The following is a 16,387-nucleotide window of genomic DNA, read 5'->3' on the forward strand; positions in this document are numbered from 1 at the left end:
CAGGCCGTGGTATTTTGTGGAAGAGCCACACTCAAGGGGCCAAAGAGCCGCATGGGGCTCACGAGCCGCAGTTTGCCGACCACGGGGCTAGGTGCACTGTCACAGGGGGGATGCCTACACACCCACACAGAAGCAGCCTTAGTGCCTTCAGGGTCTCAGGTCCTAGAAAGCCACATGGACACATACCAGTCACACACAGTCTCACGCAGCTCCTACCACTTACGCTTGGTCACACAGTCCATTAGAACTCACCTGCATACCACGCACCCACACGCACACCCACACAGCGCCCCAGTGGGTCTCTTGAGTCCCACACGACACACATGGTCACATACACCGACTCGCCAAAACATGCCCTGGGTCTCACCTGCCACCCACGCCCTGCCCCGCCCTGAGCCCTGTGCCCCCATCCATGCCTCAGCTTAGACTGCAGACAGAGCCCCTCATTTATTTGGTATCGAAGACCCTAACCCCCAGTACTGTCCCCAATAAAGTGCAGCCAAGCTCCCAGTGTCTGGATGTTCACCCCAAATAAGGGTTGGGGTCCGGTTGGCAGGTGTCACCACAGCAGGAGGGACTGGACAGCAAACACCGGGGACAGCTAGGGCAAGCGCTTGGCCATCACTTCCAACACCCCAAATCCCTGCTGAAGCCTGGGGTGAGGGAGATCTCTGCCTGCGGCCCCTCAGGTCTCACGGACCCGCCCCAGGAGGCCAGCGTTCTCCTGGCGAAGGGCCCGGTAGTCCTCTTGGATCTTCTCCAGGTTGCTGAGGGTCTTCTTGCCCATCTCCGTCTCGATCTAGGCAACATGAATGACGTCCCTTCAGCAAGCAGGCCTTCTTTCCCAGCTCCTGCTTGCCACCCCTCCATCACAGCCACTCGGGGCCCTTCCTGGGCTCCTCCCACCCCCAACAAAGTCTTCTCTGTCCCACTGCCAGGCCTCTTTGTGTGTCAGCCCTACGTGGCAGGATTACCCAGCACATACTCAAGCTGAAGCCTCTGCCAACGCCCCTGGGAGGCAGGCATGGGGGCCTTTGGGGGGGAAGCTGGAGCTCAGAGCAGGTCACTGGCCTGTTCCAGGTCAAGTGCATGGCTAAGGGGCAGGGCAGAGACTCCAGCCGTAAGCTGTGTCTGCCTCCATAGCCTGTCTTGGGACAAACTGAGGAGCTGTCCCCTGGCCTGCCTTGGTTTCCCCTCTCACCCCCAGGCCTCACCTGCTCCTCCAGGTCTCGAACCTCACGCATGATGGTGCCTGTGTCCTCAATGGTCTGGATGAGCTGGCTGCAGTTCTGGGGACAGCAGGAAGACAAGGCTTACGCCCCAACCCGGCCCCTCCCCAGCCAGCCCGAGGCGTGCTTCTCCCCTCACCTCATGCAGGGCAGCTAGATACTTGTAGGCCTTCCGAACAGCATCATCCTTCTTGGCATCCTGAGCAGACAGAAAGCACCTCAAAGGTATCAGTGGGCTGCCCCACCACACACCACCTCCAGGACCCCACCCTCGCCCACCCCCATGACTTCATCCTCCATGGAGCAAAGCCAGGCCTGAGCATCAGTGTACCTGCAAGGCTCACACAGGGCCTAGGCCCAAGGCAGCCCCTGAGCACATGGGCAGGCAGCAGCTCAGCCCCACGCCCCCCCTCCAGCCGCCCCCGCCTGCCCCACACCTTGAACACAAGCTCATCAGTCACCGCAAACGTCCGGTCCAGCTTCCCAGACAGGGAGTTGATTTCCTTCTGAAGCTCCTTTGTATCAGACAAGATCTGGCAGAGACCGGGGCCGTGAGCCTATGTCTGGGGTGGGCAGCTGACCAGCTAAAGGCTTTCCTGCGCATGAGCTCACATCCAGACAGGGCCTGTGTCACTGTGCCAGTGGGAACTGGAGTGTACCGTGTGGGACTGCTTTGGGTCATGGGGTGGCTCTGCCCATCAGAGAGTGTGGAATCCCTGTGCGGCCACACAACACGCATTTGCCCTTTGGGCAGGTCTGCCCATAGGACCCACCCTCCATGGCCGTGGCAGCGCACCTTAGTGATCTCTTCCTTTTGCTTCCGGATGTTGCCCACAATCTCCAGGATGCGCTGGGTATAGGCCAGCCGGGACACGTCTCTGGGCAGGGTCTCCAGCTCGGACACCTAAGCAGAGATCCAGCAGGCATCCCACCCCCCAGGACCCACCCCCACCCACTCTGAGCCCCCCAGGGCTCCGGCATGGGCCTTACCAGCTGCTTATAGACCTCTTCCTTCCTGCGAGCCTCCTCAGCAGCTGCCCGAACACTCTGGTGCAGCTCCTGGATCTCTGCCAGCCGTCGAGAAGATTCCAGCTGTCAAGAGCCCACAGGTAGAGGGCAGTAAGCAGAGCATGGGGATGGCCTCCTAGGCAAATACCAAACCTGTCCCACCTACAGCCCAGGACCCCACCACCTACCTCTCTGCAATCCTGGAGCTTTCGGAGGTGGCGGTACTCAGCAAGGAGCGGGACCCGGTGCTTTTCCCACTGGCCCGCCAAATGGATGACCCGCTGGGCACTGCTCTCTACCACAAGCTGGGAAGGGCGGTAGGAGGGTAGATGTTACACAGTCTGGGCACTTCCACCTCTGACCCTCCTGGTCCAGCCTCAGCCCCAACCCCAGCCCCAGCCCTACCTGCAGCTTGGCGAGGTTGGCAGCCCCGTCTGGCAGCAGCTCCACCGCCCGGCTCTTCAGGCGCAGGGCCTGCTCCCTCTCGGCCATGCTGAGCTCAGTCTGCCGACACTCGGTCTCCACCTGGTACCCCAGGACTCCCAATCCCAGTCAGTGGGGGAGTTCGAACACACACCACAGGCTCCCAGCCCACACTGAGCCTGGGAGGCCCTGACCCAGCCTGAGCCCCCACAGATAACGCCACACCCCTCCAGCCCCTATGGACCCCTTGGCCCCCTCCTGAGAGCAACAGAGACCTATATGCAGAAATGGGTACCCACAGGCCCCTGTGACTCCTCCACCTCCACGCTGACCCCCAGAAGCCCTGACAAGCCCCTAAACCTCCTGCCCGTGTAGACCAACCATGCCCCACAGATGCCCAGTGATGCCCACACATCTCCTGATTCTCACAGACACTCGCAAGGCCTGACTAATGCTCACAGGCACTCTCACCCCTACAGGTCCACCAAGCCCTGAACCATGCATCCCCCTCTCACCCCCGACGATTCTCCTGAACCCTCAAGAGCCCACACATCCCTAAAGGCCCCTATAAATCCTTCTGATACTTGCAGACCTCTACGGAGTACCTCTCATCCCGCTCAAGCCCCTCCCCCACCCAAGCTCTCTAGCCCAGACTTGTGACTGGACCCTAGACAGCAGCCCCATCCGCACCTGCACAAGGCCGATTCCCAGCGTCTTCATGCTGGCTCCAATCTCTTCAATGTTGCGGTTCACTCCCTCTAGCTGCTCTTGAAGGGCTTCCAGCTCCTGCTCTTGAGCTGCCCACGTGTCCTGGGAGGAACAGGCCAGTCAGGGTGGGGGTGTCAGGCCCAGTAGACAGGCAAGGGGCCAGGACACGCCGCACTGCTCTGCTCACCTGTTCAGGCCACCGGGAGGTGGATAGCACCTCTGACACCTGGGCTGCCTGGGCCTCGGGCTCCTGGGGGAGGGAGAAGGAGCATCTCACTGTCAAGGAAGGCCTTGCCCCTCACAGCCCAGCTTCAACAACCCCCACAATCACCTTCCCATTGAACAGCTGATGACCAATAGTCATACCCATGCCCACTTAGCAGCTGATGACTATCAGACTGTGACCATATGAGGATCAAGGCATTCTCTGCGGCCTCAGACCAGGGTGTTTGCTCACAAAGAAACCTCCCTGATCCTGACAGCTCCTGCTCACCTGCCCTATCTCTGAAGCCCCAACTGCACACGAGAAGGATGAGTGCCCAGAGGAAACTTCCTGGGGAAGCCTGGAGTTTGCACAAAGAACACCCTTCCAGCCCTAACCGGTCTGGCTCAGTGGATAGAGCGTCGGCCTGTGGACTGAAAGGTCCCAGGTTCGATTCCGGACAAGGGCATGTACCTTGGTTGCGGGCACATCCCCAGTGGGGGGTGTGCAGGAGGCACCTGATCGATTTCTCTCTCGTCGATGTTTCTAACTCTCTATCCCTCTCCCTTCCTCTCTGTAAAAAATAATCCATAAAAATGTATTTAAAAAATCAAAAAGAACAGCCCTGACCAGTTTGGCTCAGTGGATAGAGCGTCGGACTGTGGACTGAAGGGTCCCGGGTTCGATTCCGGTCAAGGGCATGTACCTTGGTTGCAGGCACATCCCCAGTGGGGGGCGTTCAGGAGGCAGCTGATCGATGTGTCTCTCTCATCGATGTTTCTAACTCTCTCTTCCTCTCCCTTCCTCTCTGTAAAAAATCAATAAAATATATATTTTTTAAAAAGAACACCCTTCCATCCTTATATGGTTCCCACCCCTCCACCCTTTCTCCACTGAAGTCCTCGAGAAGCCAGGGGACTCCTCAGTACTAGCCCCTAGTTTGGAGAGGCCACACCTGGTGGGGAACACAGGCACCTGTGTGGATAAGGTATGGTGTTTGTACACAAAGCAACCATCCACGCCAGTCTTGGCCCCATCCGCATGCCCACTGTCCACTCGGGCCCACCCACCAGATGGAAGGTGAACTTCTCTGAATGTGTGAAGCGGGAGCCCTTGGGAGCACCAGTCTTGGTCCCAGCACCCCAGGCCTGCAGCAGCTCTCCCAAGTCTCGGGCTTGCGGGGATGGCCCCAGCTGGCCCCAGATCTGACGCAGATGTTCAGCCAGGTGCTTCTGCAGCCGCTGCCGCTGAGCCCGAGTATCGTCCTGAAAGCAAGGAGGCAAAAGGGAGAGCGTGGGGCAAACGGGACAGTGTAGAGGCCTCCTGTTCACCCGAGGCCCTGCCTCTTCCAGGAGCCACCTGACAGGGTGCAACTGACAAATCACTCCCTCCAGCCACTCCCACTGAGGGGGCTCCCAGCCTGCTTTCCTGGCCCACGGGTCTGGGAGGTCTCCTCTTCCTCACAGCCACACTTCTCTCCACCTACTCACTCTTCACACTGGAGGAAAATGTGGGAAGGTGGTGAAGAAAGCCTGCAGGCCCCAAATCAGAGAGAGACACGGAAAGGATATGTGGGGACAGAGCAGAGACAGAGTCAGAGGTGCTGGGCAAAGAAGGGGGTGGAGGCAGAGAGAGAAAGATAAGAACAGGGGTAGTTTTGCCCTGGCCAGTTTGGCTCAGTGGATAGTGTCAGCCTGTAGAAACAGAGGGTGGGGCAAATGAGACAGTGTAGAGTCCCGGGTTCGATTCTGGTCAAGGGCACGTACCTTGGTTACAAGTTCCCTGGGCCTGGTCAGGGTACATGCAGGAGGCAACCGATCGCAATATGTCTCTCTCACATCAATGTTTCTCTTTGTCTCTCCCTCTCCCTTCCACTCTCTCTAAAAATCAATGGAAAAATATCCTCGAGTGAGGCTTAACAACAACAAAAGAATAGGGGTAGTTTTGCCCAGCCAGCATGGCTCAGTGGTTGAGCATCAATCTATGAACCAGGAGGTCACTGTTCGATTCCTGGTCAGGACACATGCCCAGGTCGTGGGCTCAATCCCCAGTGGGGGGCGTGCAAGAGGCAGCCAATCAATGATTCCCTCTCATCATTGATGTTTCTATCTCTCTCTCCCTCTCCCTTCCTCTCTGAAATCAATAAAAAATATTTTTTTTAAAAAAAGAACAGGGACAGTTTTGAGACAACTGAGGAAATCTGATTGTGAACGGTATTAAAAGATCATTGTGGCCCTGGCCGGTTTGGCTCAGTGGATAGAGCGTCGGCCTGCGGACTGAAGGCTCCCGGGTTCGATTCCGGTCAAGGGCATGTACATTGGTTGCGGGCACATCCCCAGTAGGGGGTGTGCAGGAGGCAGCTGATCAATGTTTCTCTCTCATTGATGTTTCTAACTCTCTATCCCTCTCCCTTCCTCTCTGTAAGAAATCAATAAAATATATTTAAAAAAAAAAGATCATTGTGCCCTAGCTGGTGTGGCTCAGTGGAGAGAGTGTCTGCCTGTGGACTGAAGGGTCCTGGGTTCAATTCCAGTCAAGGGCACATGCCCGGGTTGTGGGCTCAATCCCCAGTAAGGGGCATGAAGGAGGCAGCCAATCAATGATTTTCTCTCATCATTGATGTTTCTATCTCTCTCTCCCTCTCCCTTCTTCACTGAAATCAATAAAAATATATATTTAGAAAAGAGAGAGAGATCATTGTTAATTTTTGTTAGGTGTGAAATGGCACAGGGGTTACATTAAAAAGTGAATGCCCTTATGAGTTAAGGCATATACTTAAGTATTTAGAGTTAAAATGATATGTCTGGGATTTACTGGAAATTAATATAGAAGAAATGTTGGAGAAACTAGATGAAGAAAGATTGGCAAAATGCTTGCAGTTGAAGGTGAATGACAGGTACATAGGATTCATTAGAACATTCTCTCTACTTCTGTGTTTGAAATTTTCTGTAAGTTTCAAAAAGACAGATAAAGATGGGACACATGGCAATGCGGGGAGACAGAAAGAGAATGTTGCATCTGGGGGGGCGGGAACCGGGTGGAGGGGGGCAATGGGGGGGGGAAGGGGGGAACATCTGTAATACTCTCAACAATAAAAATCTTTAAAAAGAAAGAGACCATTACCGCCCAGCCAGTGTGGCTCAATGGTTGAGCATCAATACATTCACTGAGAGGTAGCCTGTTAAATTCCTGGTCAGGGCACATTCCCAGGTTGTGAGCTCCATCCCCAGTGGTGGGGGGGGGGGGGGGGGGGGGGCGGCATGCAGGAGGCAGCCAATTCATGTTTCTCTCTCATCGATGTATCTCTCTCTCTCTCTCTCTCTCCTCTCTCTCTCTCTCTCTCAAGAAAAAAGAAGAAGAAGAGGCTGTTGTAGAGGTGGGCAGAGAGGAGCGGGGACAGATCCAGGTGGACAGAGTGGGAGAGACGGCACAGAAATGAGGAGAAAGAAGGGCAGCAAAACTACAGAATGAGAAAGTGACCAGAAGAGGTAACGCAGAGACCTTGAGACAGAGGAAATGAGCATCGCTGACAATGGCAGAGACAGAGACAGAGTGAGAGCCTCCGGCGTAGGACGAAGGTGGTAGAAGCAGGGAGGACAGAGAAGATCCTGACTGTTCTGGTTGCTAGAAACTCATGCTCGTTTTTCAGTGAAACGCAGAGCACTATCACCACCCGTGTCTTAAAACAGCAAATCGAGACTCTGAGCAAGGATACTGACTTCTCCCCAATCCACAGCCTTTCTGACTTCAGGGTTCTTGCAGTGGGGGGAGCCAGGCAGATGCACACAGAGGGGAGACGATGAAAGAGAGGGGCAAAGTGGGAAAGAAGAGGGGCAGAAAACCAATGGGAGATAAAATAGGAGCAATGATGAGCAGGACCTTCTGCAGCAGGAAGTTAAGCATTGGGCAGTACCTGGGTGGGGTGGCGGGATGCCCGGTGGACCCAATCCTTGTCCCCGGGGTGGTCCTGGCCTGTGTGCTGGCAGAGCTGGATGGCATGGCATTCGAGGAGCGAGGCTACCCTCCCCGCAGGCTGAGGCACCTGGGTGGGGGCCGGTAGTAACAGGGAACTTGCCTGGAACTCCCGGGACTCTGGAAGCAGGAACAGAGTCAGCCAGGCCCACCTCTACCGTTCTCCCCAGAACCTCCCCAGAGTCTCATGCTCACCTCCTTTGGAACTCATTTCAGGCATGACGAGCCTACTGGCATGGAAAGGATTCTGGGGGGCCGAGCCCTGGTGGGAGAGCAGAATCAGAGCCTCTAAGATGAACCGTGATGGAGCGCACTGGTGAGAGGGGGCCAACAATTCGAGCACCCAGATGGGGACAAGGAAAGCCAGGCAGGGACAAGCAAAGATCGACCTGAGTTGGGGGGTCCCACCTGGAGGCGCTGCAGCTTAGGAGTGCGAAGGAGGGGTGGAACCCAGGGCAGGGCCAGCTGGTCCCGAATTTGGCTTCCAATGGCCCGGGGGAGGATAGCTGAGTCTCCTAAGGGGGTAGGGAGGGAATGTCAATCAGGTGACAATGCCACAACTGCAAAAATACAGACCATGGGAAAATAGCCATCGATCCCTGACACCCCCCCCCCCCCAAGAGATGCATTCCTATCTAGCTCTCAAACTCACACTCAGTCATTCAACAAATACTTACTGAGTACCTACTATGTACCAGCCACTAACCTTGAGACTCTCAGGCTCTCAGTGAACACGAGGAGATCATAACTAAGGTCATAAGGAGGGTACAGAAAACTGTCAGATGGTGATCAGGAAAGGAAGATAGTACTATTGAGAGGACGATGTCATTTTAAACGAGGCAGTCTGCGACTGGCCTCCCTGATGTGACATGATCAGAAATCAAGAGGCTATCTGGCCCAGCCGGCGTGGCTCAGTGGTTGAACGTCAACATATGAACCGGGAGGTCACGGTTCAATTCCTGGTCAGGGCACATGCCTGGGTTGTGGGCTCGATCCCCAGTAGAGGGACATGCAGGAGGCAGCTGGTGAATGATTCTCTCTCATCATTGATGTTTCTATCTCTCTCACCCTCTCCCTTTCTCTCTGAAATCAATAAAAAGACATATATATAATTTTAAAGGCTATCTGGGGGGACAATAATCCAACTGATTCAAAGGCCCTGAGGCTGCAGTGCACCTGGCATATGTGAAAGGCATCAAGGAGGCCAATGGGGTTAGAATGAGGGGAAGCAAGGCAGGAGGTGAGGCAGGGAAGCCCCTCCCAGCACCAACTCACCTGGTTCAGCCCAAGTCCTAGCCCCTTCCGCCTGCCCTGTATCCCTTCTCCCAGCCCTAATCCTAGTTCTCCCAAAGACACATATCCCCACCCCCTCTTTGGCAACCTCTTTACTATCTCCACCTTTCTCAGCCCCTATAACACCCAAGAATGCCACCCTCTCCCCTCACCCGCATTATGCCCCAGGTACCCCATACCTGCAGGCTGGTCTGCATCCTCAGAGGCATCCGTAGGTAGACGCTCAGCCAAGAAGAGAAGCAGGTCCCGGAGGTCAGGTTCACTGGGGTAAAGGAAGTTCTGATAGCCAAGCTCCAAAGGATAGCCCAGGTCCTAAGGGTTGAGGAGAGGGTCCCTATCAACCAGGCAGGCAGGCTCCTCCTGCCCTGGGAGCGCTGAGCCTTGACCCTAAATGCTCCCACTCTCTCACCAACCATCAGCCTCTGACCCTCTCTTTGGCTCCCCGAGGTCTCTAGGTTTCTGTGGGAGGAGCCATTGAGTGATTCTTGTCAATGTTCCAGAGAGCAAGAAATAAAATTAAAGCTCTAGCTTTTCTAACTATGGCTCAAAATCCAGAGACCATAAAAGAGAAGATGGGTATTTCTGTATACATGAAAAGAAGTAAAAAAAATTTTAAAGGAAAAATACAATAATCCAAGTCAAAAGAGTAATGACATGCTGGAAAAAAGTATTTGGAACTCATATCAGAGGAAATAAAAAGCACCTAAAACTAAAGCAAAAAGACCAGCAATGCAACAGAAAAATGCACAACAGGCAAGAACAAACAGTTTACCAGAAAAGAAAGGAAAATATCCCTTAGGAAGCTGGTGAAATGAGGGAGGATGGATCTTGGCACCATTGTACATGGTATGCATGATGCTTCCATCTCAAGGATGAGCCAGCGCTGGGTTTTGTGCCTAGGTAAGCCATAGCTTTCAAGAACTCTGAGTTCCATCCATGTGAGGAGCACAGCATCTATGGGACACAAAATTGACTTTGGGGTTCAGGATCTCTGGCACCCTGGGGTTAACTGAGTCTCCCGTGGACCAAGGAGAGAGGCCTGGAACAAATGTTTCCTCATGGCCTCAGAGGTAGTCAACCCTGCTGAAACCTTGCTTTTGGACTCCTAGCTTCTAGAACTGTGAGACAATACATTTCTGTTTTTTAAGCCAAAAACAAATCCCTTAAACACAGGATAATATGTTCAACCTTGCTTATAAGAGATATGAATAGAAGGCACACTGAGAGACTTCACACGAGCATCACCGATCGGGACAACCTGACGCTCCATTCTCCTGTGGTGCGCACTGAGAGGGATACACTATCACCAGGGCAGTGTTCCTACCCCAAACTTGAATCTACTCATTAGAAAACACTCAGAGCAATTCAGACTGTGGGGCATCCCAAACAACCAGCCTGGACGCTTCAAATACATTTGTCATTAAAAAAAAATTAAAAAAAAAAAGATCCAAAAGCAAAAGAAGGCAGTTCAACACTTAAGATTAGAGATGTAACAATGAATCAAAATGTAATTCTTGACTAGACTCTTTGAAGTTTAAAAAACTATAAAGGATACTTTTGTAACAACTGGGGAAATCTAATCTAGAACTTAGATACTATTACATTTCATGGCTGTGATCATGGTATTGTGGTTATGCTGGAGAAAGTCTTTTTGCTTAGGAGAAACACATTCTCTTTTAGGTATGAAATGTCATGATGAGAGCCACTTTCAAATGGTTCAGCGAAGAAGTGTGCATTTAGGTGTGTAAAAGAATGGAGCAAGCCCTAACCGGTTTGGCTCAGTGGATAGATCGTTGGCCTGCGGACTGAAGGGTCCCAGGTTCGATTCCGGTCAAGGGCATGTACCTTGGTTGCGGGCACATCCCCAGCAGGAGGCAGCTGATCGATGTTTCTCTCTCATTGATGTTTCTGACTCTATATCCCTCTCCCTTCCTCTCTGTAAAAAAATCAATAAAATATATTTTTATAAAAAAGAATGGAGCAAAATGTTCCAATGTAGGAAGCTAGGAGAAGGGTATACAGGTACTCATTGTTCTATTTTCATTTTTCTTTAAATTTGAAAAAAAAATTTAAGGTACAAAGCTGGGCTGGAGGAACTACACTGAGATACCATGTCTTACCTATTGAAAGGGGGGATCTAAAAATCCGACAATACACCTAGAGGGAGAGGCTATGGGGAAACAGGCTGGTGGGAATGCAAAATGAAAATCCCAGTGAGGGCAACTGGCCAAATCTAACCAAACTACACATGCATTTACCATTCCACCTAGCAATCCTACCCAAGAAGTAGATATGCCTCCAACAATTCAAGAATATATATGCACAAGATTGTTCAGTGCAATATTCTTTGCAGAATATTGGAAACTCCCTAAATGTCCAAGCATAGAGAGTGGTTGAATCAATCATGGTTCATAGTTACGATGGACTACTTTTCAGCTACAGAAAGTGGGAAAATATTAAGATCTCTACTATTTGATATGAAATGATTTCCAGGATATACCGTTAGATTAAAAAAAGCTAAGAAACTAAATATATGTTTCCTTTTGTGTAAGAAAGGGGGAAATAGAATATATATTTATATTTGCTTATATCTGCATTTTAAAAAACTGGAAAGATACACGAGAAACTAAGCAAACAGGTAGGGGTAATGGGGTGAATGCTTGGGATGTAAGATGCCTCAAGGTATCACACTACCTCGGTCACACCTTGGCGATCTCTTCTACAGTTTCAGTACTTAACCACCTCTGACCTATTTCACAGTTTTTTTATATTATGATATTTCTGTTCAAATTGCTGGGGTTTCTGTCTCCGGACTGGATCTTTATTAACAAAATAACCTACTCAAAACAATAAATAATTTTTTTAAAAAGACACTACAAGCTTTGGTGTAAAAAAAAAGATTGGGGTTGAAACCCAGCCTGTGCTACTTACTGGCTGTAAGGCCTTGAACTGGTTATGAACACCTAGAAGCTCAGATTTCTAGCTGTAAAATAGAGCTGATAGTGCTTTCCCTAGGTGGCTGCTTTGAGAGATAAAAGGCCCACCAGGGTTCTGGGTAGGGACTGAAAGAAAGCCTTTTTCTTCCAGAGTTGCTGTTGGTCTGGAGCTGCCTAGACTCTGAAATCAGACTTTCCTGAATTCATGTCTAAGTTCTGCCTCTTACCAACTGTGTGACCTCAGGCAAATCACTTAACCTCTCTGTGCTTCACTTTCCTCATCTGAAAAAAAAAAAGGGATACCAACAGTGCCCACCTCAGAAAGTTGTCATGAGAATTAAATGAGTTAACACCATGTTACCACAGTGCCTGGCACAGAGCACACATTCAGAAAAAAAAAATCATTATCATAAGCACATGTACAGTGTACTGGGTCACACCGTGAGATATATTTATTTTGGAGGGTCACGGTCAAAAAACGTGTGAAAACCACTGGCTTTTAAGCTACTTGACTTTGGGTTTTTTCCGACACCTGCAATCAAAGAGTTGTGACTAATAGAGAAACTCATTCCAGGAGTGGGGTGTGTGAAGTGACAGACACCAAAATATGGAGGTGGCTGAGTCGTAGAAAGTGGTGGCAGGAGTAGGGCATGTGAAGAGGCAGACACCAGAAGGCGGCAGTGCTGAGCCAAGGTGGGCCCCCGGGGCAGCACAGCTGGATTAAGAGACACCTCTGTCTGCTGCGGAAGCACTGAGGTTCAGGGGCCAGACAGTCACATGAAACTCTCGATCACTGAAAAAGCCATACTCTCGGCCCCACTCTAAATATAGTGTGAGCAAAAGTAGGTCAACATCAAATCCAGTGGGAGGCAGCACTGAGAGAAGAGAGGAACAGAGACCTGGGGAAGACTTACCGCTCCCTCCCTCCCCCCATACACACTCACACATGCCTCAATATCTCCCGCTATGCATTCTCCTTGCCAAACAGAGAACATAACTTCCCCCTTACCAAGTGCCATCCTTGAGAATACAGCCCCAGGCCAGGGGACAGAGTGCCTGCCTTGTACTGCCACCAAGACCCCCAGCCAGAACCTAAGAACCCCTGAGAGCTACGTGAACCTGAGAGATAAGGGATGGGCAGAGCTCTGAGGCCTGTTGCTAAGAGACAGACACTGCACAGGCAAGGTCCAAATTCAAGAAACCTGACCACCTTGTCTCCCGGATCTAAATGGAAGTGTTCACTGTAGTTACTCTATTGACCCTCTACCACCACACACTGGGCATGCTAGATGTATTTACATTCATTATGTAGCCACAGGTTGCTGGAATGCAAGCAGCCAAGCCAGGCCTACCCAATAATACTAATACCACTTATACAAAGCTTATTATAATCCAGCTCTTCATAGATCAACTCATTTTTAATCCTAACAGCAGCTCTGTGTGGTAGGTACAATTCTCACAGCCACTTTACACATGAGAAAACTTAGGCCCAAAGAAATTAAGAGCCCTAGCCGGTTTGGCTCAGTGGATAGAGCATTGGCCCGTGGACTGAAGGGACCCAGGTTCAATTCCAGTCAAAGGCATGTACCTCAGTTGCAGGCTCGATCCCCGGCCCTGGTTGGGGCACGTGTGGGAGGCAACCAACCAATGTGTCTCTCTCACATCGATATTTCTCTCTCTGTGTCTTTCCCCCTCCCTTCCACTCTCTCTAAAAGTCAATGGAAGCCCAGCCAGCGTGGCTCAGTGGTTGAGAGTCAAGGTTCAATTCCCATTCAGGGCACATGCCCAGGTTACAGCCTTGATCCCCACTAGGGGGTGTGCAGGAGGCAGCCAATCAATGATTCTCTCTCATCATTGATGTTCTTTACTCTCTCTCCCTCTGCCTTTCTCTCTGAAATCAATAAAAATGGAACATTTATATATATATAAATCAATGGGGGGAAAAATATCCTTGGGTGAGGATTAACAAACAAAGAAATTAAGAGACTGGCCCAAAGTCACAGCTAGTGAACCAGGGATATGACATTACTGGGAGCCCTTGGAATACTAACTGGGCACAGGTCTGTACTGCAAAGGCATGGATGCTTGATCAGAAGGCACATCACCCAGGTAGAGACAGATTTGGAGTTATTCTCATGACAGGCAGGTTGTGTGCGGCTGCCACAGGGAAGAGTGCAGTGTTAGTGCAGAAACACTGTTTTCAGTTAACATATATCTGCCTTTGGGTACCATCCCAACTCCATGTGATCCTGAAGCAGCCAATCACAGCGCCTTATGAATGACCACGTCAGCCACCTGGGCCAATCTCAATACACAGTGGTTCATTCAGGAATGAGCATGGGAATCAAGCAGGGCCTTTTCGGAAACTGGTAAATGGATACTACAGGGGGGCAATTCTTGGTGCTAAGCTGAAAATGCAGGGGCCAGGGGCAGCCCAGGCCCAAACTAGATCAACTCTTTTAATGCTCATAACGACCCACATTTTATCATCTTGATTTCACACTTAAGGAAACTAAGACTCAGAAGGCTTAGGGTCACACAGCAAGTGGTGCAGTGAGGGTCAGAACTACTCAGGCAGTTTCACCAGAGAGCCAGCAGCCTTAATGCTAAGCCACAGAGGGAGCTGACAAAGAGGAAAGGCAAGAGTTTCAAGGAGCTTGGTGACTTTGTGAAGGAGGAAGGAAGAGTCTGTGTGTATTGGGAGGAGGGAACTCACCATGCAGGCCTGAGCCAGGCTCATGGCCAGGCGGAAACGGGCAGACATGGCGAGAGGCAGCAGGGGGCTGAGGCTGGAGCCCACAGCAGGGTTGATCACACGCAGGCAACGGACAACAGCTTCCACAACCAGCTCAGTGGTAAAGGCTCGCAGGGTCTGCACTTCCGGAGGAACAGCCCTGAAGAAAAATGGGGGCAGGCTCGATGTGGGGAGCAGTCAGAAAACAAATCAGGCTGGGCGGTGCTGCCTTCTGGAAGCCCTAGTATTGGAGCGGGGGTGAAGAGGATGGCCATGGTTCAGACAGGTCCTGGGTGATGATGAAGGTGATTTCCATTTGGAAAACTAAGAACTGAGGATGGCCCTAGCCAGTTTGGCTCAGTGGATAGAGCGTGGGCCCTGGAACTGAAGGGTCCCAGGTTCGATTCCAGTCAAGGACATGTACCTCAGTTGCAGGCTCCATCCCCAGGTCAGGGTACATGCAGGAGGCAACCAATCAATGTGTCTCTCTCACATCAACATTCCTCTCTCTGTGCCTCTCCCCCTCCTTCCCCTCCCTCTAAAAAATCAATGGAAAAACATCCTTGGGTGAGGATTAACAACAACAAAACAGAGGATGTCCTCAGCTCCTAAGAACTTGCTGCAGGAGAAGCGTGGATGGAAGGGATCTGAGTTGAGAAAATCTCCAATTTCCCTATGCTTAAAAGCCCCAAATTACTGGGGTCTGGGAAGGGCAAGGGGCCTATGTGGTATGATCTCCGGGTTTCTGGTCCCCAGATATCATGTTCTCTAAATGTCAGAGGCTCCTGGATATTGAGCTGCTTGAGTTTTGAGACTATATGTGGGGAGGCTGGAGTTTCCAGAAGTTCCAAATGTCAGGATCCCTGAATTCAAGCAATCCAGAAATCAGGCTCCTTACATGATGGCATCCTGGGTTTTTACGGCCCCCGAATGTAGGAGTCCTGTGTGTCCGGGTCACCAGGCCTTGAGGCCGCCAGAATTTAGGCTCCTGGAATTTTAAAAGCCCCAGGTGCTGGGAAACAGGGTTTTAAGGTTCCCACGTATCCATTCCCAGAGTTTTGGGAATCCCTGAGTGGGAGGGTGCTGGGGTTTTAAAGTTCCCTGGTTCTCAGGAGACAGGTGCCTTAGAATCTCCAGGTATCAGGATCCCAGGATAGTGATCTTAAGATCACAGATTTCAGGGTCCCAGGTCTTGAGGTTCCAACGTTTTAATGTTTTAAGGTGTCTGGGTCCTTGATTTGGGGGTTTAACAAGTGTCGGGCTTGAGAGGCTCCTGAGCGTGCGTGTGTGTGTGTGTGTAAGGGGAAAGGGTTTTAGGATCCTGGAAGTTAGAGCCCTGGATACCAAGGACCAGGGTTTTAAGGTTCCCGGGTGACTGGGTCCGGAGTTTTGGAGTCCCGGATATATGCATGCCGGGGTGGGCGGGGGCTGTGTCCTTACGTGCCGGCCTGGCGCAGGGAATGGATGAGGATTCGGTCTGCCTCCTCCATGGTGAAGCTGTGTCCGAGTCTGGGGCTGGGTCCAGGGCCGGGTCCAAGAAACGAACAAGAGAGGCGAGCTGTTGAAACCCAGCCCCGCGCCCGCGGTCCAAGGAGTGTCACGGGCTGCCCCAGGCGAGCTGGGTAGTGTAGTTTCAACAGCGCCTGCAGCTCAAGTGAGCGCCCTGGGGCGGATGTGAGCGCGGGGTTGAACGAACAGTGGCTGCCGGGAGTTGTAGTTCTTCCGCCTACACTCCAGTGGGCTCTCCCAAGTGTGCAAAAAAGAGTGAATCTTGTGTATGTGCGCGCGCGTTTTGTGTCTGAGCGCGCTCGAGAGCGTCTTGGTGTGCGCGCGCGCGGTGCGTGTGCGTGCGTGCGCGCGCGTGTTGGGAGGGCGGGGCGGA

The 16,387-nt window shown here is 51.8% G+C and overlaps 1 protein-coding gene across 2 annotated transcripts; it reads right to left on the reverse strand.

The window, feature by feature from the left end:
• Window positions 1-434: 434 nt before the first annotated feature.
• CCDC22 (coiled-coil domain containing 22) lies at window positions 435-16,143 on the reverse strand. 2 transcript variants are annotated; one of them, XM_008158244.3, is made up of 17 exons: window positions 15,946-16,141; window positions 14,488-14,665; window positions 9,015-9,147; window positions 7,951-8,057; window positions 7,738-7,804; window positions 7,484-7,662; window positions 4,641-4,835; window positions 3,556-3,618; window positions 3,351-3,470; window positions 2,643-2,762; window positions 2,426-2,542; window positions 2,220-2,321; window positions 2,026-2,133; window positions 1,667-1,762; window positions 1,369-1,428; window positions 1,215-1,289; window positions 435-799 (listed from the first exon to the last, which is right to left on the reverse strand). In XM_008158244.3, the coding sequence occupies exons 1-17, from the start codon at window positions 15,993-15,995 to the stop codon at window positions 686-688; spliced, it is 1,884 nt and encodes a 627-aa protein (XP_008156466.2). In that variant the 5' UTR covers window positions 15,996-16,141; the 3' UTR covers window positions 435-685. The 2 variants fall into 2 exon arrangements, with proteins under 2 accessions (XP_008156466.2, XP_054574523.1); XM_054718548.1 differs by lacking the exon at window positions 1,667-1,762 and having other exon boundaries at window positions 15,946-16,143.
• Between the last annotated feature and the right edge of the window lie 244 nt (window positions 16,144-16,387).

Source organism: Eptesicus fuscus, chromosome 1 (assembly GCF_027574615.1).
Source record: "Eptesicus fuscus isolate TK198812 chromosome 1, DD_ASM_mEF_20220401, whole genome shotgun sequence".
NCBI lineage: Eukaryota > Metazoa > Chordata > Mammalia > Chiroptera > Vespertilionidae > Eptesicus > Eptesicus fuscus.